This window comes from Fukomys damarensis, unplaced genomic scaffold (genome assembly GCF_012274545.1).
Source record: "Fukomys damarensis isolate Sample0158 unplaced genomic scaffold, DMR_v1.0_HiC HiC_scaffold_32, whole genome shotgun sequence".
Classification (NCBI taxonomy): domain Eukaryota; kingdom Metazoa; phylum Chordata; class Mammalia; order Rodentia; family Bathyergidae; genus Fukomys; species Fukomys damarensis.
Window position 1 is genome coordinate 33,070,491 of NW_022900944.1, and position 25,231 is coordinate 33,095,721.

Below are 25,231 nucleotides of genomic sequence, written 5' to 3' on the forward strand. Positions count from 1 at the left end.
TTGGGTCCTTTATGCTTGTGAGGCAGGTGGTGGAACTGCTGAGCTAAATCCCTGCCTCACAAAATTTAAATTCTTTAACATAGCTCACCATTCTTACAAATGTAAGACATTCTGTGAAATGTAAAATACTTGATTTTTTTTCCCATTTAGCTCACAAATATCAAGTTATTTTCTCCACTTTTTCTACTCTTATACTACAGGGTGGACTGGGGATTTACTCCGTGGTGCCCCTGTCTGCCTCACAAGCACAAGGACCCAAATTAGATCCCTGGAACCAAAAAACAAAAACTAAACAAAACAAAAAAACAGTACGCTACAGGGTCAATCAAAGCAGTTTGGATGCCAAATAAGCTGATACTCTGTCCTTGGTAGTAGATTTCCCTTTACATTTAAGATGTGCTGTATTATTTTATAGCATTTTCTTCTATCTAGCCTTAAAGGGTAGACATGAAGTATTTCTTTTTTTTTAATCTTACTGAGTTGATTGGTACTTTTTAAGTAAGTATACAGTACGGTTACATTCATCATTGGGCTCTTGTACCTTTACATGACAGATCTTGGTTTTCATTTTTTCTCCATACCCCTTCCCTCCCTTCACCCCTTCCACCCTCCCCTATATGAAATATTTCCTATAGTGTTTATAGTTTTTAAATTTTAAATTTATTTTTTCTGATACATTAAAAAATTATATATATTTATGCAGTACCATGTAATGTTTTGGCACATGTATGTAACAGCTTTTTGAGATATAATTCCTATTCAGTTTATTCCATTTAAAGTGTACAGTTCACTGGTTGTTTTTTGTTTTTTTGTTTTGTTTTTTGTTTGTACCAGAGATCGAACTCCAGGGTTTGCACTTGCAAGACAAGCAGTGGAAGTACTGAGCTAAATCCCTGGCCCAGTTTGCTGGTTTTTAGTGTATTCACAGAATGTGTAACCATCTTGATAGTCGAGTTTAGATTTTTTTTTTTAATCATCCCTGAAAGAAACTCCATATCCAATAGCAATTGCTCCCAGCACCCCGCCCCACCCCTGCAATCTCACAGCCCTAGGTAATCACTAAATCTACTTTACAGGTTTGCCTAATTTGGATATTTCATATAAATAGAATCATACAGTATGTGGGATTTTGTGTTTTTTATAGTTTTGTTTGCCAGAAATACCTGAGAAGTTCAAGTGAGTAGGTGGTTTTCCAGGCTGAATGATTATTTTGGGAGATTGTTAGCTGCCCAGGTTAGTTTTGAAGTAGAGATGGTTTCATAATTTCCTGGGAAAGGGCCAGTCAACAAAGACGTTTAAAATCACATCTTTCCTATAATGTAGGAGCATTGTGTAAAGCGAAACTACACTGCTGAAGGGCTGGCAAAATCTCTGAGCAGCACGCAATCCTTGAATCAAAATTTCAATCAAAATACATTTCTGGCTTTGTAAAAATTGTTTCTGTAGGGAGAAAGTTATTTTGCAAAGTTGATCATATTTTATTGCAGGAAATACTTTCAGTAATATTTTTTCACTTGAGCTAATTCTCCTGTATCCTATGCTGTGCCTCCAAATTAAATGCTTTCCTGAACTCCTGCCTGTTTGAGTTCACCTTTACCTTCTATATATCTTATCTATTATACCACATCTTCCATAGTCATTTTCCTGTGATCAGAGTGAGAGAAGGTATCTCTCACACGATCATTGGTTTTCATTGCCAAAGGGATTAATGTGTCATGCTTCCTTGAAGGCTGTGCTGCCCCAGAAGTTACCCCTTTTCAGATTACAAAGGAATTGTCAAGTATGAGGTGGCAAGGGTCATTTGAAGGTTATGACTTCAGCATGTCAGAATTAGAAAACTTTTCTAATAAGAAACAAAAACAACTACAAAAAATCTTATCCATTTTATTGTCGTAGTCTTAACCATTGTATGTGATTTTCTTGACTCCTTGATGAGTAAACTGGGAACTGCCCTTATCCTCCAGGGATTTATAAACTCAGAGGTAGCAACTGTATCTTAGAAAGTAAAATTTAAACAGCAGTCACAGGGCCATTTGGCAACAGTCTATGGAGCAAGCCAGTGGGAAACAAACAATTGCTAACCCAACTAGGATTGTGAGAAGTAAGGAAACTGTCCTTTGCTGTTGACTTTCCTTTGCCATTGGCAACCTTTTAATGGAAGAATAGGAAAACTTAAAGCTCCCTATTAGAATTTAAAATTTAGCCTTATAGGAAAAAGAAAAAGAAATCTGATGAAAAAAAATTTTTGCAGGGGAGACAAGATCTCACTATGTAGTTCAGGCTGGCCTTGAACTCACTATGTAGCCCAGGCTGGCCTCAAACTCATGACAGTCCTGCCTTAGCCTCCCAAGTGATCACTATGTACCAGGCTGGCCTCAAACTCATGACAGTCCTGCCTTAGCCTCCCAAGTGCTAAGATTACAGGTGTGTGCCACGATGCCTAGTTGAAAAAAAAAAAAATCTTAACCAAAGAATTCCTTTGCTTGAAAAAAACTGACAAAAGCATCTAAGAGAATATATTAGCTTGTGTGTTTAAAAAGTCTACTGGATAAAATGCAGTTGGATCAGCCAGCTATGTTGCTGCATACCTATAATCCTCACATTCTAAGAGGCTGAGACAGGAGGATCACAAATTCAAGTTCAACCTAGGCAGCTTAGTGATTAAACAAGACTCTGTCTCAAAAAAAAAAAAATCTTTTTAGATGCAGTTGGATTGATTAGGGGGCTCAAAGAATGCCATCATATCTCTTCCTTTTTCTCCCTTGCTCTTTTGTCTTATCTCTTCTATGTTGGTCTCATTCTTGGATTGGATTTCTCCATATGATGGTCACTCTTGTACTCAGGGTTTTGCAAGGGAAATAGATTTAATACAGGACACATAATTTATAGAATTACTTTATGATATTTACCCAAAAAGTCAAATGTGGAAGAGTGCAAGAGATTAGTTGCACATTAGAGGCCCAAAGGGCCTGGATCCCACAACAGGGTCCCACACAAGGGCAGCTGAAGGTTTACACTCCAAGCAGCATCCTCCAAGAGTCCAGCCAGTGGCCTACAGCCCACGGCAGTGTCTCATTCTTGTCCTTATTGAGGATCTGCACCCAGGAGGATCTGCACCCAGAAGTCTCCCAGGCCAGTGATAGAAACCAGAAACCCTACACTGGTGAGATGAAGAATTTGTGCCACCAGGCTGAGGGGGTCTACATTGGAGCCAGGAAATGATGCTCACAGTGAGGATCAGCGCTTCCCTGAGGAGAACAGCAGCCACTCCCAGCGATAGCGAGGCCCTGAGCTCCTCCAAAGAGAACAGCCAAGTTCATATCAGGAAAACCATCTGCAGCAAGCTTCTCCTAGAAAATGAACAGCCCACAATCTTCCCCACCAGTTCTCTTTTTATGGCTATTGGTAATAATCGTCAGGTGGATCTTCCACACCCAGACCACACTGATTCAGTTCAGCTGGGCGTTACAAGCTGACCATTAGTTAATGCACCTCAGCCACTAACAGCTCCAAGTTAATTTCAAACAGGATATAAAAAACAACAAAAAAAACAAAACAGAACTTATCTTTCCCAGAATGAGTCTTGCTCATTCCTGAATCAATCATTGTGGTGGGGAGGGAGAGTGAGCCCACTGAAGCCACATAGGCCGAGAGTGGAGAAGCCAGCTTTCCCAATGGAACACCAGGGAGCTGCTGCCTGTATACAATACCTTCTGCGCACAGTCGCATGTCTGTGCACTCCAGGGAGGATATGAGCAGCTCATTTGGTCAGGGTAGTATGAGCATAGAAGTAAATAACTATTTTCTGCTAAATACCAAAGAGAGAAAATAGGAGTAAACAACAGGAGAGGCTTTAATAATATATAAATTTGGAAAAGTTAGATATAGATCAAACTTTTATAGAGCATGCCCATTTTCCCACTGTTTTCAGTTGCAAAGCACAACTGTATTCCTAAACGGAAACGAATGCACCAGATCTTTGAGTTGGGAACTTCTGATAAAAAAGTGCTTATGATAGTTGTAGCTCTGATATACACCAGGCCTTGTAATACATCAGTGATGCATACCTGCCGGAATTGCACCTACCAATTCACTTTTATTTTGGGCTCTTAGGACTTGAAAGGTGGCTAGGCATGGTGGTACAGGTTGGGAAGAATTTGGAAGTGTTTCCTTTTGCTCCTCTCCTGAACCAGGGATCAAACTCAGGACCTTGCTCTTGCCAAGCAGGTGCAGCACCACTGAGCTAAATCCCCAGTCCCCTTTTGCTCCTTTAATAAACACTCCCTTTATTTTTTTTTTAGACAGGATTTTGCTAAATTGCCCAGGTTAGGGTCAAACTTGCAATCTTCCTGCCTCGGCCTCCCAGAGTCTGAAATTCTAGGCATGCACTGTCATACCTTGCTTCATTCACTTTTTTGTTAAGCCACAGGTTTTTTTCCTGTGGTAGAATGTTGTCTAACTCCACCTTGAATCTCCAAGGACTTCCCCATCACTTTATACAGTAGAGCAAACTACAGTGACTAGTGTCACATTTTGCCAACTGGGAACTGTGTAATTCAAGTTTTGCCACAGCCTGAAAGTCTTAAGAGCAAAACTTCTCCTCCTGTAAAATTGGAGCCCACATGCGAGGCAGTATGGGTTTAGGACACATGCAGAGACTTCTTTGAAAACAAAGAAAAGGTGGGGGTGGGGAGGTCAGAAAAGAAGATGGGTAGACAGGTGCCACCTCAGCAGGTGCACAGCCTCCACAGCTCATCAGAGGTGCAGTAGAAAGACAGTGTGCATGATTTATAAGGGTGGAATCTGTTCCTATACCACAGAAAACAGTGTATAGATAAATGTTGCCTGCAAGGCTGTCTGCTTAGATAGGAGAATGGTAAACTCAGATGAAAAATAATTACAGATTTCTCAGCATTTATATTTCTGCATCCCCATCCTTCCTGAATTCCTGAAATTTACATCTAGACTCTATTTTTGAGCTCTTTTTACTCATTCACTCATTGAATCATTTAACAAATAGTACCTGACTGCCTACTAAGTACTGGCACTATTCTAGGCATGGGGGATATAGCAAGAAACAGCAAAATCCTTGACGTTGTGGAGTTGACATTCCACAGAGGAGAGCAGACGATAAATAAGGAAATGCATGACCTGTCAGGTAATATGTGCTAAGAAGAAAATGAAGCAGGGTGAGAGTGATAAAAAGTAGTAGAGGAAAGGTAATTGCTGCTTTATACCTTTATAAATATGATGTGTGAGCAGAGATAGAAGTCTGGGAGCAAATTGTAAGGCTTCCGGGAAAAGGAGCTACTGAGGCAGATGGTAGCAAAGAGAGAGGTGGCCAGAGGCCTGAGGTCAGTGAAGGTTGGAGAATGTGATCCAAGAGGTGGTCAGAGAGTGAATGCAGGTACTGTGGGGCTGGGGGCTACTCCTGCTTAGGGGAGAAGGAAACCATAGGGTTCGGACAGAAGAATGAGGGGGCCTGATTTATGCTTTAAATTGTTTCAGCTGCAATAAGGGAGAAAGGGGTAAGAAGCAGTGAGACCATTTAGGGGATTTTTGAAAAAATCCTGACCAGACCCCAGGGACCACAGGTAAAGATGAGACACATTCTCATCCTAGAAATACTTTGAAAACCCCATTTCCTTCTTTAATCTTTTTCTTTTTCCTCAATGTTCTCTGGAATGATATAACCTTGTACCCTTGGATAGTATATAACTTGTACATAATAGTATATAACTTGTATGTAACTATGGAGATGAGGGGGGCTTTGTTATGGTTCTGAATGAGGTCAAGTCTTCCCTCTTCCCATCCCTGCAAGGATGGTTCAGTATGGGTGGGTTCAGGTATAATAACACTCTTGTGGGTTACATATGAAGAGGGCCTTGGCATGGATGGGAGAAAGGGTTCTAGGAAGGGGGACTCCAAGGCAGGATCTTCCCTGTTTCCGTTGATCCAGGAACTCAGCCATACACTAAGGTCTAATAGTCATTGTACCCAGAATGCTCTGAAAATTTTTGCTTGTTGTCCTTATCATTGATAGCTTATAAAGAATAATGTCACTGGAGTGGAGAACCAAGCAGGCAAAGGCAAGAAACACTACTGTACTTCTATTATAGGCTTATATGTTGGCAGGGACAGTACAATGTTCAAACCTTAGCATCTCAGAATCAGGAGAATCCCTAGTGGTCACCTGCTGCTGAAGGAATCTCTGCCATGATATGTAATCGTCTAGCCTCTGCCTTAAGCATCCATAACCCACAGATTATAGAAGGTCAGTGCTGTAAGGAACCTTTAAGGGTGGGCTGGGACTAGGCAAATCCAGGTGTCTGATCTCCCAGACCCATCTTCTTTCCACTCACTATATTGTCTCTGAGTAAAGAGCAGCCCTTGCTAGTAGAATTACACATAAAGTTAAATGTGTCTGTGTTTATCCCATCTCAGGATACTTGGGTTTATTTGCCTTTCACACAGTAATGAATCCTTTCTTTTGATTTTGAACCCTAGGAGTTGCCCTGCTCTCAGATGTGTACCCTGAGAAAATCTTGGTTGGCCTATTGACTCAATATGACAGCGGCAAAGACAAGCACACACCCGAGACCAGAATGAAAGTAGGGGAAGTCCTGATTCGAATTGTCAGGGCATTAGGTGAGTTTTCTTGTTTTATCCATCTGGAACAGGTGGAGAAGTGGCTTTGAAACCAGCATCTGTGTACTGAAAGGTTTGTTATAGACTAGCAAGTGAGTGCAGGTCAGGGACTGAGATAAACTAGTCCCTGTTTGAGGATTTGCACATGTCCAGCAAACATGCCCACTAAAAGAATGTCAGCAATAACAACCTCTTTCCTACAGCTGCCTACTCTCCTTCCCAGGGAGCTCTGTTGGGTTCCAATTCTTAGTGGAATGAGAAACAGAAGCTTCACACTTTTTGAGCAGAAATAAATATAACAAGGAGGAAAATGTCCATCAGGGAAGGAGGAATACAAACTCTTGTTGAATGTCTACTGTGTGCCAAGTTGGCAAGCTGTGTAAGCTCATGTAACTTCCCCAACAAATCCTATGGATAAAGAAACTGTGGTGGCTCAGACACCTTCAGCAGTTTATCCAAGACTCGTTCAGCTGGCAAGTGGTGGTGCTAAGAATTGAACCACAGAAAAAGGAGAGGAAGCCAGGCATGGTGGCACATGCTTATAATTCCAGCACTTAGGAGAGTTGGGAGGCTGAGGCAGAAGGGTCACCATGAATTTGAGGCCTGCACGGGCTACATAGTGAGCTCAAGGCTAGCCTGAACTATATAGTGAAAAGTGAAACTGTCTCAAAAAAAAAAAACTTGCAAGAGGTTACTCTAGGCCAGTGACAGCAAACCTTTTAGAGACTGAGTGCCCAAATTGCAACTGAAAACTCACTTATTTATGGCAAAGACAGCACTGCAATTGAACCTGAGTACTGACTTTTTAGTTTGTTTATTTATTTATTTATTTACTTATTTATTTTGGGTTGTTTTGGAGACGGGGTCTCGCGATGTAGTTGGGACTGACCTGGAACTCACTATGTAGCCTAGGCTGGTCTCAAACTCACAGCAATCCTCCTGCCTCAGTCTCCCAAGTGCTGGGATTACAGGCATGCACCATCACGCCTGACTTTTTAGTTTAGAAGATCCAGCTGTTATCTGAGGTTTGGCTGCTGGGGCAACTTGGCTCACATGCCAACAGAGAGGGCTCACCCCTACCCTAGGCTGTACTCATGAACTGCCTGGATTCAAATACTGAGCTGCTTCTTATTGTTTGTGTGATACTGGAAATGTTTCTTGATTTCTTGGTGTCTCAGTGTCCTCATATATAAAAAAAAGATATTAATAGTACCTACTCATAGGGTTAACAAGGTAGGAGTAGGAAAATAAAATCAAAGAAAACAGTTGTTCGTTCTAAAGATAAAGATTAAATTAAGATGAACTAATGGGGCTGGGGATTTAGCTCAGTGGTTCCGGCACCTGCCTCACAAGAGCAAGGACCTGATTTTGATCCCAGGTACCAAAAAAAAAAAAAGATGAACTAACGAATGTCTCCATAAGCCAGCAGGTACAGTTTAGATATATTTATACTGACCTGTATAACATGGAATTGAAAAAAAAAAAAAGCATTTCTTTAATTTGTATTTTCTAGATTTAACCATTGACTGACACATTGAATATTGCTGTAAGCCTTACAATGAGGCAAACCTATCTTGAAGGTGATGACCAGTGTGTACATTATTCAGTATGCTGAATTGTGAAAATTAGGTCCTGTTTGGAGTCTGTCCTCTCATGCCTGACCTGTTTTAGATTGTGTTATGAAGTTTAGCCACCAGTGGCTAATATTTTGGCTTGAAAACAGTACCATGCTGGGCCGAGGATTTAGCTCAGTGGTTCCAGCGCCTGCCTCAAAGCACAAGGGCCTGAGTTCTATCCCCGGTAACAACAATAACAACAACAACAACAACAATAAAAAACAGTACCATGCTGAACTGGATTTCTTTCCTTACATAAGATCAGCATTTTTCAGGCACTGATACATTTGTCCTTGGCTTTGTGTAGTAATTCCATCATATCTCCACTCATATGTTAACTAAGGCAGAAAGGGAAGAAGTGACCTCAACTGCAATTTGGCTGATTTGTCTACGAGCTTTAGTAAAACCTGCAAATTTAAGCTAGTAGGGAAAGATTTAGGGGAACAAGCAGGTCTTTTGCCACTTATAGCAAGCAGTCATATTGAATTCTGTCTTCATTATTTCAAAGGATTTACAAAGAGTCCATATAACCATGCACTGTTCATATAGACATAGCCCTTAATTTCCCTAATTTCTGGATCCCTGTTCTGGCTAAGGATGATAGAACCTAAAACTCCAACTACATAAATCCTTTTAGCAGTAAAACAAGAATCTCACAAAAGTGAAATTTAAAAATATAATTCATCCCATAAATATGTACTATTTTTATTTGTCAGCTAAAAAAAATAATTTTTTTTGCTGTACTTAAAAGAGATGAACTTTCATTTTCTTGCCTTAGTACTGAATTTGGTTCTAAAACATACCAGACAAGTACCATTATAAGAAAGTATCCTCAGCCGGGCGTAGTTGCACACACCAGTAATCCCAGTATTCTGGAAGGCTGAGGCAGGAAGAGTCCAAGTTTGAGCCCAGCATGGGCAATTTAGCTACTTAGTAAGACCCTGTATGAAGATGAAAAATGAAAAGGATTAGGGACGTAGTTCAGTGCAAGGGTCCTAGGTTTAATCTCCTGACCCCGCCCCCCGCCAAGTCTTCTCATAGTAGGTATGAATGTTCAGCTTACAGGATCACAGAATTGAGTGTAATTGCTGACTTCTATTTGTGGGATCGGGGTGGTCAGGTTGAAAAGGAATTCCAACCATGCAGAGATAGCATCAACATTACATGTATTTTCTCTGTAACCTCTGGTGATACTCTACCATTGGGGTAATGAACACTGGAAGTGTACATTTCTCAGTCTGCATTGGGCAGTCCAGGAAATGTCCAGGGGTGACCAGCAGGAGTGGGCATGAGCGTTCGTTCTGTTGAATGGGACAAAGGTTTTACTCCTCTCCATTTCAAAGCAAATTCTATCAGTCTCAAAGTTCTAATCTTTTTGTTAGTTTACCCATCAAAGTATCTAGCATTAAACATAGCCTTACCTTTAATGGGTAGCTTCTGATTCACATTACAGGTAGAACAACCCTACTCTGAAAATCTAAAATCAGAAATGCTCCAAATCTGAAGCTTTTTGAGCACTTAAAATGATGCCACTAGTGGAAAATTCCATTGCACGAAACTTTGTTTCATTCAAAAAAATTTTTGCCGCCTGTGGTAATCACACACCTGTAATACCAGCACTTGGAGGCTGAGGCAGGAGGGTTGCTGTGAGTTCGAAGCCAGCCTGGGATATATAGTCATTTCAAGGCCAGAATGAATTACATAGTAAGACATCTCAAAAATACAAACAAATTATTGAAAATACTATATAAAGTTACATTTAGGCTATATATATATATATATATATATATAAAGGTATATATGAAATACACATGAATTTTGTCTTCAGACTTGGGAACCATTCCCCAAATATCTCATATGTATAATCAGATATTCTAAACTCTGAAACACATTTGTCCTAAGCATGTCAGGTAAGGAATAGTCAATCTGTACCATCTTAGCTAGATGCCATAGATGAGATGATTTGTTGAAACCCTTTAAGCAAAATGAAGCCCATTTTTACAACATGGCTAATATTCATAGTTTGCTTGCGTTACGGAAATCCCGTGAACGGCCCCTTTGTAGGGCTTCCCTACAGTGACTCTAGCTCCACGTCCCAGGATTTGCTGTCTTTCTACCCTCACTGCTTCAGTAGTGAGAGGTTGGGGGAAAGGACCACAAATAGGGCCCAGGGGTCTTCTTCTTGGCCTGCTTCTAGTTCCCTAACCATACCTTCTTGCCTTCTTGCACTAGTTGATGGTGGAACAGCAGCAGGAGGGTTTTTTTGTTTTGTTTTGTTTCTAAAAATTGAGGTATTACGAATGTAAAGTTTACAAAGTACACTAATTTTAAGAGTCTAGCCTTACAGTTCTTGACACTTTTACCACCACCCAGATCAGAAACTTGTGGTGACCTTTTGTTCCTCTCTAGTCTCTACCTGCCCTAGAGCTAAGCTCTTTTGTGTTTTTTTGGGGGGTAGGGGTACAAGGGATTGAACCTAGGACCTTGCACTTTCAAGGCAGGCTGGCAGGCATGGTGCCACTGAGCTAAATCCCTGGCCCTGCATTTTAATGGATTTAAACTTCAATGTTTGGGTAGCTTTGGGTGAGATTTTAGGGAGCAAGAACACTTCCCAGTGTTGTAGTACTTCCCATTGTAGGGTGTACTACATCGCCTGCATCAGTAGGATGCGATGTCTGATTATCTCACTTTTAGTGGTGTTAGATGTGTCAAGGTGTTTCCAGTGGGATCCATTCTTTAACCTTCATCTTAATGCTTTTAAGTAACCAGGCAAAATCCTTGATTAGATCTATTATTTCACTGAGGTTATATTTTTTACAGGTTAGGAAACTAAATGTAGAAAGGTTTACTAGCTTGCCTGATGTTGCAGAACTAATGAATGATGGATCCAGAATACTACCCCAGTCAGTCTGACTCCAGACCATTCTCTACTCCAGTAAACAATATTCCATCCTTAATATGTTTTCTGTGTCTTTAAGCATCTTTTTTCCTGTCATTAACATGGGCATTTTTCACATCCTCTATAATTTTACTTAAAAAAAAAAAATTTGTACCGGGAATCGAACTCAGGACCTTATTTATATTTGCAAGGCAGGCAGCAGTACTACTGAGCTAAACCCCCAGCTACTCTATAATTTTAATGACTGTGTGATAGTTGTCATTTGAATATATCATAATTTTTTTTAACTAACCAACTTATGTTTCAATTTTTTAATGTTATGAATTACATTGAAATGAATATTCTTGTAGCTAAATCTTTATGTAGATCCATGACAGTTCCTTAGGAAAAATGTCTAAAAGTAGTACATATTTGTTACTGTTGCTGGGAGGATAGCTCAGTGGTAGAGGACTTGGAATCTCCAGCACTGGAGGGTGGGAGAGGGGCGTGTGTGTGCATGTGTTAACCTTATCTTTAACAAAGGGGCCAGATTCCTTCACTAGAGGAAAGATAGCCTCTTTCTCCCATTAGGTTTATTGGTATATTCTAGATATACAAGACAGTTACATTCATTATGATGATCTTGTACCTTTTCATGATGTAACTTGGTTCTTATTCTTTCCCCATTCCCCTGCCCTCCCTTCACCCTCTCCATATGTTTATATATTTAAATATTTATTGTTAAATTATCCTCTACAGAGCCGGGGTGGGGGGTGGTTAGCTCAGTGGTTCTGCCACCTGCCTCGCAAGCACAAGGACCTGAGTTCAATCCCTGGTACAAAAAAAAAAATTATTTTCTGGAGATGTTGGGCCAGTTTGTATCATCAGTGTTTGAGACTATTTGTACTCTCATAAGCACCTTGTATTTTATGTTTTTTTATAAATCTTTATTAAACTGAACCATAAATGCTACCTGGTTCTTATTCCCATTTATTCCATTGATAAGGTTATATATATTTTTTATTTATTTGTTTGTTTGTTTGTTTTTGAGACAGGGTCTCACTATGTAGTTGAGACTGATCTGGAACTGGAACTCACTATGTAGCCCAGGCTGGTCTCAAACTCACAGGGGTCCTCTTGCCTCAGCCTCCTGAGTACTAGGATTACAAGCGTGCGCCACCATGCCTAGCAACGTTATATATTTTTTATATATTCACTTGCTAAGCTTTTTTATGTAGAATGGGTTTGAGTGTAGGCATAAATTCCATGTTCCTGTACTTTGTCCATTTTTTAATGGAGTATTGATTTTGCAGTTTCATTTATAAAATGTATAAAAGCCTGCGTATTTAAAGATCTCGAACCCTTGATGCTTATGTTGTAAATATTGTCTTCTTCAGTTTGTTCTTATCTTTTAGTTTTAGCCTGGTATAGAGGTGCATACCTGTAATTGCAGTACTTGGAAGGCTGAGGCAGAAGGATTGTGCCAGCCTACGCTACAAATCCCCAGTACCTCAAAAGAAATTGTGCCACATCTTCTAGTTTTGTTCGTTGTATGTTTCATTTTGTTTTTGAAACAGGAGTGTTTTTAGTGCTGATATAGCTCAATTTCTTTCTAGTTTCTCTTTTATATAGAAAGGCTTTCCCATACCATAATTATACAGTATAAGTATGAAATCTCTCCTTTCAAGTTAGAAAATAGTGTGGTAGCATTTGGGTTACTATCTTTTTTTTTTTTTTTTTTTTTTTTTTTTTTTTAGTATATCAGGAATTGAACTCGGGTCCTTGTGCTTGCAAGGCAGGCCCCAGAACCACTGAGCTAAATCCCCAGCCCTGGGTTAGTATCTTTTACTTAAGGAACTATTTAAGATTGTTTGGGTTTTTTGTTTTTTGTTTTTCTTTCTTTCTTTTTTTTTTGTACTTCTAGAAATTTAACCTTAACACATTGTTAAGCTACCAATCATTCCAAATGTTTTTCCATCTGTTTCCTCTCGTATGGTCCAATGTTGGTGTTGACAATAACCTGTGGACTGTTACGTGTCGCTGCAATTTTTAAAACGTCCTTAAAAATATTATCTCTTCAGTAATACTTTCCTGTTATTACTGTGCCCAAGATTGGTGATTGGGATGTTATTTGGCAAGTGGCATTAATGCACAGGGATTAAATACATGTATGGGAGTTGTTCCCTTACAGATTTGCCTAGAGAATTAATCTGTGTGTACTACATCCTTTCTCATGTCTCCCTCAGAGCTTGACAAATATTACCAAGCTCTTTATTTCTCTAGATCAGTGGTCCTCAAACAAGGTGGGTGGAAATTTTGTTTCTCAGGCAATATTTGGCAATATCTAGAGACATTTACTGGATATTACAACTGATATAAGTGTTGTTACTGGCATCTCATGAGTAAAGGCTAGGAATACTGCTAAACACCTCCCAGCAAACAAGACAGCCCCCCACATTAAAGAATGATCGGCATCAAAATGTTAGTAGGGCCCCTGTTCCTAAAATCCATGAGGAAATAGAGCCATTCTGTTTCTGCCTTTGTAATATCACTCAGACATTGATTGGTTGGTTGGTTGGTTTTCTTTTTATGGTGCTGGAAATTGAACATAGGGCTTTGTACTTGCAAGGCAAGCACTGTATAGCCCAGCCCCAACTCAGACATAGTTAAACCCAGGACCACCATACAGGATGTAATACAGGATGTTCACAGCTGTATAAAGTAACTCCAAGAGACATGGATGTATGAGTGGCATGCCCTGAGTTGTACACTGCTCAATTTACACCATCGTCCTGGTGGCTCTGACTAAATTCTAGCCTATCTCACATCTAAAATTGCCTTTCATGTTGGCAGAATTAATTATTCATTTATAAAAAGTTATTCATTCCTTTCTGTAACTCATGTACAAGTCTTTTGGGATGTGGGAGCTTCTTTACTTAGCTAATTTAATCTGTTTTCTACCAGTTTTAGTAAGATGATTTTTTTTTTGCACCAAACCAATGACCTGATAGGCAAGTGCTTTACCACTAAACTATGTCTCCAGCCCTTATTAGCCTAATTTTAATGTCTAGCCTTCTGCTAAGTTCATTAGAACCTGTTTTTACAAGCCTTTTTGTTGAATGGCACTCAGAAGTCCACTCACCACATTTTTTATCATACCTTGTAAAGATATTCATGGAGTCGGGGCTTCCAGAACTACTTCAGAAAGTACTCCAACCTTTTTTGTGTTTTACCTTTAATGGACCATAATATGAGCTATAGTATCTATTTTAAACTACTGCATCTCTTCTGTATTTTGTGTCCCTTGCAAATATTTATTTTTCATTCTAAGGGATAAGAGAGAGAAAATAAATGAAATTGCTGTTTTTTGTTTGGTTTGGTTTTGGTGCTGGGCGATTGAATCCAGGGCCTAGTAGATAACGCATGTTCTGTCGCTGAATCCCACACCCATCCTCTGAAGTTAGATTTTATTTGTATGTGACTTTTTTTTTTTAATGGTTTTTTGAGACAGGGTCTCACTATGTAATTGAGACTGACCTGGAACTCACTATGTATTCCAGGCTGGTCTCAAACTCAGGTGATCCTCCTGCCTCAGCCTCCAGAGTGCTGGGATTACAGGCATGCCCCACCACGCCCGGCAAATTGTGTGTGACTTTAATTTCAATCCTCAGTTTGGGTCAAAAGTCCTTGGTAGAAAACCATTCCCATACTCTGCCCATAGGATCACCCAAACACTCTCTGAATTCTCATTTAGTTTCCTGTTTTTGTCAAGTTCTAAATCATATAAATTCTTGGATTATGGTTGTCATTTCTCAGAATTCTTTATCTTGAATAGACTTTTTTCCACTAAATCTTAGTGAGAGCATCAATGTAATTCAGTTCAAAAACATTTATGAGTTTTTTACTGAATGGCAGGTTGGTGCAGGGAGCTAGAAACAGGAGTGTGAAAAGACAGTCTTTTCCTGCAGGGAGCTTAACGTTTAGCTAGAGCTGAACTCATCAGCTAATGGTCTTGGTAAAATGGCTTTCTGTGGGGAGAGGCCTGTGTAGGTGTTGAGGAAACAGAGAAGAAATGGTCTTGTCCGTCGTTTTTCCTCTGGAGTCACAGTAGTTGAATGTGGCAGTGTGGGGCAAAACCACACGAGTTTCTCTGCATCACTGTACCACAGATGGTCAGTTTCTGAAAAATTGCTTTTCAGAGATTTTTACCATACCGCACAGGCTTAAATTAAAATGAAAACATAGATCTGCGGTATAAATAATTGGACACTGTTCTGTGAATTTAGCATTCATAGATTTCAGCAGCCATAAGTAATAGTAAAGAGTTAAAAGTCACATATTCTAAAAGGAAGCACTTTCAGCAAAATTCACAAATGAAGTTCTTCTTGCCAGGACTGCCTCTTAACATCAGTGTGTCTCAATCCAACATTTGTATAAACGTAAGTTAGAAATACAAGTGTGGTCAGAGTTAAAGGTTGAAGCCCAGAGTTAAAGGTTGAAGAGCTGTTTTTTCCTCCTCCTTTCTCTTTTTTTCCTGATTTTAAAGTTTTGAAGGGTATAACTTTAAAATCTATTAATAGACTTTTTTCCTTCCCTAATTATTTAGTATTACATATGCAGACAATTTGGAATGCATTTAAAAGTATAAAAATAATTATCTATAATCTCACATGTGGAAATGAGTATATTCTTTGTTTAGGTGGATTTTTTTGTTTTGTTTTGTGTGGTGCTGGGTATTAAATCAGGGTCTCATGAACGTACATGCTCTGCCACTGAGCCCTTTGTTTGTATTTTGGTGTTCCCTTCTCGTTTTTTCCCCCTCTCCAAATTACAATTTGCATTCTCTGTGCATTTTCTTTCATTTAACATTATATATATAAGTATTACTTTTTTAAACTAGGTTTTGCTGTGTTGCCCACGCTGTCCTGGAACTCCCAGGCCCAAGTGTTCCTTCTGTCTCAGCCTCCCAAGTAGCTGGGACTATAGGTACACACCACTGTGCTCAGTTTATGAATACTTTTCCGTGTCTTTAAGTGCTTCCTGAAAAATATAGTATTTTTTGATTGTATTATAGTCAATAACCTGAGCTTATCATAATGTAATTATCTCCTAGGAAGATATTTTTTAATTAGGTTACTACCAATTTTGGGGGGAAGTAATAGTTTATTTGCATTTTCTGGAAAAAAACATTTTAGTTTCTCATTATAACCTTAAAAAAGAAGTGCTGTTTTTTATCTATTTTTTGTAGACTTACCTTATATTTTATTTTTAAATTTTATAAGTATACGTTTGCAGTACAAGAAGTTTACATTCATCTTGGGCAATAGGGACATACATAACACAGGTCGTTTCTTTTTTTAATTCTTTTCCCTTCACCCCTCTCTCCCTTCTTGTATCTTGGAATTCCCTTTCCCCATTTTCATTCTTCTTGTTGTTTTTTTTTTTTTTTTTTTTTTTTTTTGTACCAGGGATTGAACTCAGGTCCATGTGCTTGTGAGGCAGGTGGTGGAACCACTGAGCTAAATCCCCAGCCATTGTTGTGAATTCTTAGCATATATTTATGACATATAATGTTTACATTCTTTGTGGGTATTTGGTGCATGTACATGACACTTCTTAAATCTTCTTACTTTCCCTTCCCTTCCTTTTCTCTCCTCACCCTCGGTCTCTGGACCCTTTCCTGTTTGTGAGAGATCTATCATTTGTTTTCTTCTGTCCATCCTTTATTTTGATCTGTTTGTACTTTGCCTTACACAAATGAGGGATAACATACGATGTTTAGAGCTGGAGATTTAGCTCAGTGACACTGCACCTGCCTTGCAAGCATAAGGTCCTGAGTTCAATCCCTGGTACCAAAAAAATTAAAAATTAAAAATTAAAAATAGAAATGGTGTTTAAGCTTGTGTGTCTAATTTATTTCACTCAACATTATAAATATAGGTGCATCCATGATCCTACAATGTCTTGAATTTATCCTCCTTTATAGCCAAGTAGTATTCCATTATGTAGAGATAGCACATTTTCTTTGTCTATTGATGGGCATGCTTGCTGCTTCCAGGATGTGAACTAGTACAACCACTCTGGAAATTAGTATGGAGATTTCCTAAAGAATTAACATTAGAAACTCCATGTGACCCAGCGCGTCCCCTTCTAGGTATCTTCCCAAAAGAGTTAACGGCATCGTATAACAGTGATATGTGCCTACCATTGTTTATAGCAGCACAATTCATAATAGGTTGTTTCTAATTTCTTACTGATTGTGAGAAGAGAGAATCTTTTTTCACTGTGTGTGATTATTCTTTCACATAATTCCCTGTGATGAATTTCTGACTCATTCCTTAGGGTTGGTTCCTACAAGGGAAATTAATTACTGAGTCAAAATATACGTAAGCTTTTTTTGAGGGAGAGGTGGGGCAGGTTCTTGACTTGTAGTTCAGGCTGGCCTGAACTCACTGTATAACCCACACTGACCTTGAACTCACGGCAATCCTTCTGCCTCAGCCTCCTGGGTGCTGCAGTTACAGATGTGTTCCACCACATCCAGCATGCATGTTTTTAAGGCTCTTGATGTTCAGTGCTGAGTGGTTTTTCCACAAATGTATATATTATCAACAGTGAATGATACAGCTAATTAATGTCTTACTGAAAAAAATTATTCCATGGCTTCAGACTAAACTTCTAACTTGACCAGCCAACTTCAAAATGTGCTCGTACCTTTGCTCCTAGGATGAAACAAGGAATCTGTTAGAGAATGTAGGTGGTAAATGGAGGAAGGGAGCGACTGAGGGTGGGGTGGGTACACACATGTGACCCAGTGAGAGCCTTGTGCTGCTCTGGAAGAGCAACTCAGGTTTGATAGTGAAGTACAGAGAGCAGTACTTCTTAATAATTTTTGGAGGCAAAACATAGTCTTCTAACCAGCAAGCACAGATAAGTTCCATTTTATGCTCTCAAAGACTTCTAAAAATGAGAACAAAAATATGAAGCCATAGTCATGTTGCCCCATATGGAGTCACCTGTAAGAAAGGTCAGGAATTAATAATGTTTGAATGAGAACTGAGGGGAGAGAGTTAAATCTCAGGTCTCTGTTGGAATATGCCATGGCAACTAGAATTACCCCAGAAATCCCGAGGCATACCAGCTTATCCTTCTAGGGTAAAGGTACCTTTTCTCAAATGACTCCGTATTCCAGGAAGAGGATGAGTCAAAGGCTTTAGGGTATACATCTAACTCTTAAAACTTGCAGAATATCCTGCTGACTTTTTCCATATCACCTGGTTCATTTTTATGTTTTGGATTGGCAATCACCTTGCCCACTCAGAATTCATTCAGGCATTGAGCAACCCTCAATCCAGATCGCTAATAGCCTGTCTAGTGCCAGGTTGCAGCACATAATCTGATTTTAGAAAACCTGTAATCCTTCCATAGAGGAGCACATTTAGCCTAAAATCTAGTTGTGAAAACTGCCTTCTATCAGTCAGTTGTAGAAAACAGGAAAAAAAATTTTTTTTCTGTCAGCACCAGCAATCATACTCAGGACCTTGCACTTGCCAGGCAGGCTCAGTGCCACTGAGCTACATCCCAGCCCTGAAAACAGGAAAATTGAACCCAGTCACCCATCATATCCATGGGTTCTACATCCACTAACTCAACCAACTGTGGATTGAAAATCTGTAAAAATAAAATGTGTCTGTACTAAATACATAGTCTTTTTTCTTGTCATTATCTCCTAAGCAATGAAGTAGAAGAACTATCAATGTGGCATTTGTATTATATTAGATATTGTAAGTAATCTGGAGATGATTTAAAATATAGAGAGGATATACATAATTTATATGCAATTACTATGCCACATTATGTAAGGAACTAGAGCTTCCATGGATTTTGGTAACCATAGGGAATCCTGGAACCAATTTCTCACAATACCAAGGAACAGTGGTATCATTGGATTTGACTAGCACACTATAATGAGTTCCAACTGGCTTGACCTGGGAATCAAGATAAGCAGGGCAATTTTTTTTTTTTTTTTTTTTTTTTTTTTGAAAAAGGACTGACCTGGCACTCACTATGTAGCTCAGGCTGGTCTCGAACTCACAGCAATCCTCCTGCCTCAGCCTCCCGAGTACTGGGATTAAAGGTGTGCACCACCACACCCAGCTTTTTAGTATTTTAAAATATAGGTGTGACACAGTTTACACCATTTTTCTATGGCTAAACATTCACTGATTTTCTATTTTTTCCTGTGACATGTAGCATTGCAATGTAAAATTTCATCCATATGTGCTAATAAAAATATATTTTATATACATATAACTTTTTGTATATATACATGCTGAAGTATTAGGACCTTTATGTTGGATTGGTATTTGTCAAAGTGGAATAATATATGAGTCAAACACTGTTTATGTTTGAAATTGTTTATATATGGACAGCTTACTTCCTAAAATGACATAGGACTAAGATGACATAGGGCTTCTAAACATATATGCTAGGTCTATTATCAAATAGAGAAAAAAAAATCCTTTGAAAATTATGTTTTTGGGCTGGAGATTTAGCTCAGTGGTTCCGCCACCTGCTAAGTTGCCCAGCCTGGACTCTATCTCGTGGTTTTCCTGCCTCAGCCTCCCAAAGAGCTGGGCTTACAGGTATACTCTACCAACTTGGGGTTGTTTTTGGTTATTTGCAATTTGGTAGATAGAACCCATGGGTTTTTTTGTTTGTTTGGGGTACTGGGGATCGAACTTGGGCCCTTGAGCTTGTGAGGCAGGCGCTGGAACCACGGAGCTAAATCCCCAGCCCTAAACCATGGGTTTTCACATGCCACACAAGTGCTCGACTGCTAAGCTATCACCCCCAACTCACTTTTCTGGTTGTTTCTTCTTCTTCCTCCTCTTCTTTCTCCTCCTCCTTCTTTTTTTGAGGTAGGGTCTCACTAGGTAGTTCAGGCTGGCTATGAACTCAAGGTGATCCTCCTGCCTCAGTCTCCTGAGTGCCGGAATTACAGGAGTGCACCACCATGCCCAGCCTCTAGTTTCTTGAAGTAGAAGCTTAGATCATTGACTTGGAGCTTTTTTCTTTTCTAAAGTAAGCCTTAAAAATTATAAATTATCCTGTAAGAAGAACTACTTTAGCTGAACTCTTTAAATATATATTTTTCTTTTCATTCATTTCATGTTTTCTAATTTAGCTTGTTTTTTTCTATTAATAATTTATTTTAAAATGTGATATTTGGCTATGTGTGGTAGCATGTGCCTCTTAGAGACGCTGAGGCAGGAGGATTGTGGGTTAATGGCCAGGCTGGACTACAAAGCAAGTTCAAGCCTATTCTACATATAGAGACCCTGTCTTGGAAAAAAGAGAAGTTGTGCTTATTGTTTAAACTCCAAATAGCCTTTTTTTTTTTTTTTTTTTTTTTTTTTGGTGCCTGGGATCAAACTCAGGATCTTGCACTTGTGAGGCAGGCAGCAGAACCACTGAGCTAAATCCCTGGCCCAAGGCATATTTTCTAGGTAACTTTCTGTTATTGTTTTTTAATTTCTTTATGGTTAGAGAATATGCTCTATATCATCTATTATTGTAAATATATTAAGACTTGTTTATGACCCAAGAAATAATTTGAACAAATATTCTGTGTTTACTTGAAGATTTGTTTTATAATTAAGTGCAGTTAGTTGGTAGTGTTTATTATATTTTTCAGTACTATGAAATTTTATTAAATTCTTTTGTCTACTTATCAGTTACTGAAAAAGGAGAGCTATTATAATGTGTTTTATTTCTCTTCTCAGTTCTGCCAATTTTTGCTTCATGTATTTTGGAATTGTACTGGGAACAATTACATTTGGGATTAGTCTTCCTGATGTGTTAACCCCTTTATCCTTGTTTTTATTCACTTGCTCTGAAATCTCATTTTTGTGATATTATATAGACACTCCAGCATTTTTATAATTAGTGTTTTTGTGATATATCTTTTTTCCATCTGTTATCCCTGTCTGTTATTATGTCTTTATGTTTGAAGTTAGTTTTTGTAGCCTCTATATTGTTGCGTTTTACTTTTTTTAATCCAGAGTGACAGTCTTTTAATTTTAAATAGTTTAGACTGTTTATATTTATGTAATTTATATGGTTGTGCTTAATTATATTTTTGTGCTATTTGTTTTTGGTTTGTCTTATCTGTTTTTTATTTCCTTTTCTCACTTTTCCTTTTTGATTGAGCAAGTATGTTTGATTGTTGTTGTTATCATTATTATTATTATTATTAGCGCTGGAGATAGGATGCAGGGCCTTGTGCATGCTATACATGCTCTACAACTGGGCTATACTCCCTGTCTGTTTTTTTATTCTCTCTCTCACTCTCTCTCTCTTTCTTCTTTTTATTTGGTAGCAGGGATCAAACTCAAATCCTTGCACTTGCAAAGCAGGGGGCGGAACTACTGAGCTAAATCCCCGGCCCTGTTTTTTTATTCTTAATCTCCACTCTTGGTTTATTAGCTCTACCTTTTAGTTTAATTTTGTAGTCCTTATCCCAGGACTCTAATTATGCAATTGTTAGACTTTTTTGTGACTATCCTACAAGTCCTTCAGACTCTGCACCCCCAGAATGGAACTCAGGGCCAGGCAAATGCTCTACCAGTGAGCCACACTTCCCCAGCCCTTTTACAATGTTTTTTTATCTCTTTTTCAGATTAGGCAGTTTGAATTGACACATCTTCAAGTTAATGGACTCTTTGTTCTTTCATCTTTATTCTGCCACTCAGTTAATTTTTTATTTTAGATATAGTAATCTTCATTTTTAGAATTTCCATTTGGTTCTTTTTATATTTTTTGTTTCTCTTTTCATTTGTTCGTTTTTTGTGGTTTGTTTGTTTGTTTGTTTGGAGACAAGGTCTCACACTGTTGCCCAGGTTGGCCTTCAACTATTTTTTTTGGTACCAGGGATCCAACTTGGGTCCTTGAGCTTGTGAGGCAGGCAATAGAACCACTGAGCTAAATCCCAAGCCCTGGCTTTGAACTCTTGACAGTCCTCCTGCCTGTGCTTCTCAAATGCTGGGATTACAAGTGTGGACCACCATGGCCCCTTTACATTATTGAACACAGTTATAATAGCTATTTTAAATCCTTATCTGATAACTAAAGTTTATGTCATTTCAGTATTGGCCTCTATTGGTTTTCTTTTTCCTTGAGAATGGGTAATAGTTTTGTATGATAAGTGATTTTGGATTATGTTCTGGACATTATGAGTAGTATGTTGAGAAATGATAGATTCTGTTTAGTCCTCTGAACAGTGTTAAGTTTTTAATTTAATTTTTATTTTTAGTAGGCAGTTAACTTACACTCAGTAGTCAAACTGTCTTACCTGTAGTGGGCAACAGCTCAAATTTTAGTTCAATTCTTTAAACTGTTGCTGTAAACTGCTTAGATGCTATCCTATACATGTTAAATTTTTGCACATTCCTAAGATATTAGAGATTTAATAGGCCTGAATTCACCACCTGAATCTTTATATCATTCATAGTCTTTATCTTCTGCTTTGGGAGTAAATAAAATTAGAAGAAATTGTCATTCTCATTCATCACCAAATGCAGATTAGATTCAGCTCCCTGGCTTAGCTCAAGGAATCAAGATCATGAAAGGCCATATGATTTAGGGATTTGTATTTTATGTTGATTTCATTTTTTCCTCATTTTTTTAATTTTTCTTTTCAAATTTTTTCTTTCTTTTTTCCTTTCCCCCCTCTCTCTTCCACCTTGTTCCTCATCTCTCTCCCTTTTTTTTTCCTCTTCCTGTCCTAATTCAGATTTCTTTTTTCTTCTGTCTTTTTCCTTCTCTCAATTGTCAATAGTTTTAAAAGGATAGTGAATACAGTTTCTGGCTTCCCCATTGCTGTTAGGTTGTTCTGTTCTTGTCTTTGTTCTCTTGTCTTCAACAGTTTCATAGAGTTTGCGTGATCTTTCTGTGTCCTTTGGCCTCACTGCTAACCTTTCCCTATCCTTCTGCCTATCTGTCCCTCCCTCCCCAACTCCTTCTAAGTCCGCATCCCTAAGGGTAAAGTTGCTGTATTGAAGAGTTCATTCATTATAAACATATTTGGGGCTGGTCCTTGATTTTTATTTAATTCACATGGTTACAGGTGGTAGATTCATAACTACCACAAATTGTCATTTCCTAAGCTGTGCTCAATGATATTTTTCCTGCTGATTGTATCACTTGGGCTAAGGTGTTATGATTGATCTAATCAGTTGTCCTTCCTGGTATACTGAAAACAAGATTGCCTAAAAGTCATTAGAGACTCACAACCTAAAGACCAACTGTATCTGGAAGACACCTCTGAGAAGCAATCATTCCATAAGGGTTCTTTATTCTCTTCTGAGGGTCCTCCCTCTTTCTTCTTCTAGTACAATTCCAGGAAAATCCATAACTACCTGCAAAGTTTTGTCACCAGCTACAGTGCTGATGTCCTCCATGGGGACCAGGGTCTGTTTGGCGGAAACTTCTTCAATTATGCTAGTAACTGAAGCACTGTCACTGGAATCATGGTGCCATGTGGCCATATCTCTAACCAACTGCATAAAGCGCTCTCCATGAGACACAGGCAAAAGGTTTAGAATTAGCCTATACCTGTCCATTGCTATTTTATGATCACCTATCTGTTCACACAGACTTGATCGCTCTCACAGAAAATGGATATTAGTAGGTTCGCATTTAAAAGCTTGTTGGATGATCTCCATGCACATCAGGATGGCCTCTTCTTGTTTTCCTAACACAAAGCAGATGTTGGCTTCACACATGAGACCTTGCAGTGCCTTGTGAAGTTTGCTTGGAGGCCTCTTCTCCTGGGTACTCTTAACATTTAAGGCAGGTAGTGAACTGTCTCCATGTATCTTCAGTGACATCTTTGACATGGGAGTTGCTAGAGTTAACCCCGAGGATGATGGAGCTTCAGAGTCATCTGGATTTCTTCAGCTCATAACTTTCCTTCTTCCTAAAGACTCTTCTTCTTCCACGTCTTCCTCTCTTCTCTCTGCCATTCAAACTCCTCAAAGGATATCTTCCCTTCCAGGTAATCTGTGATCTCAGGACAGAAGCCAGACATGTCTGCAGCACAGCTTGGACAAACCTTATGTTGATTTTAAGTGGGAGCTATTAAAAACCTTTAAGGCCAGGGATTTAGCTCAGTAGTTCCATCGCCTACTTTGCAAGAGCAAGGTCCCCAGTTTGATCCATGGTACCAAAAAATTTAAAAAATTTTTTAAACCTTAAAGAGGAAAGAATCATAATTATATTTTAGCAAAATCACTTTGGTTGCTCAGTGCAGAACAATTTAGAATGGAATAAGATTTGCAGCAAGCTGGGTGTGATGGTGCACGCCTGTAATCCCAGCACTCAGGAGGCTGAGGCAGGTGGCTCGCTGTGAGTTCGAGACCAGCTGGGGCTACATAGTGAGTTCCAGGTCAGTCTCAACTACATAGTGAGACTCTGTTTCAAAAAACAAAACAAAACAAAGGACTTGCAGCAGCAAACCTATTAAGATGTTGTTAGAGGGCCAGGGATGTAGCTCAGTGGCATCGCAGCTGCCTCACAAGCGCAAGGTTCTGAATTCGATCCTCATTACTGGGGCGGGGGCATTTGTTAGAACTATCTAAGCAAGAGATGATAGTGAACCTTGAACAAGGGGTTACATGTAGGAAGGGAGGAAGAAAGATGTCCTTAGGAGAGAAATGATGAGAACAGAACTGAAGTGAGGTACATGTGGTATAATAGAAATTTAAGGCTTACCTTGTCTCGCTATAGCAGATTGTGTTGGGATTCTTGAGAGATAAGGCTAGAAAGAGAGCTGACAATACCACAGAGGACCATGGAAGCCAGGAAGAAAATTTTGGGCTTGACATGAGGGACATTTGGGAACATATTCTTGAAGGAAGCAACAGGATAAAAGATGTGTAGGTAAGAGCTGGGCGTGGTGGTGCACACCTGTAATCCCAGCATTTGGGAGGCTGAGGCAGGAGGATTGCTGTGAGTTCGAGACCAGCCTGGGCTACATAGTGAGTTCCATGTCAGTCTCAACTACACAGTGAGACCCTGTCTCAAAAAG

General features: G+C 39.1%; 1 protein-coding gene across 2 annotated transcripts in view; it reads left to right on the top strand.

Moving 5' to 3' along the window:
- The window catches only part of Tango6 (transport and golgi organization 6 homolog), a 206,028-nt gene that overhangs the window by 102,183 nt on the left and 78,614 nt on the right, over nucleotides 1-25,231 (top strand). For both annotated transcript variants that reach the window (XM_010612333.3, XM_033757931.1), the window contains one exon: nucleotides 6,508-6,648. In XM_010612333.3, coding sequence (XP_010610635.1) covers nucleotides 6,508-6,648 — 141 coding nt within the window. The remainder of the gene's footprint in view (nucleotides 1-6,507; nucleotides 6,649-25,231) is intronic.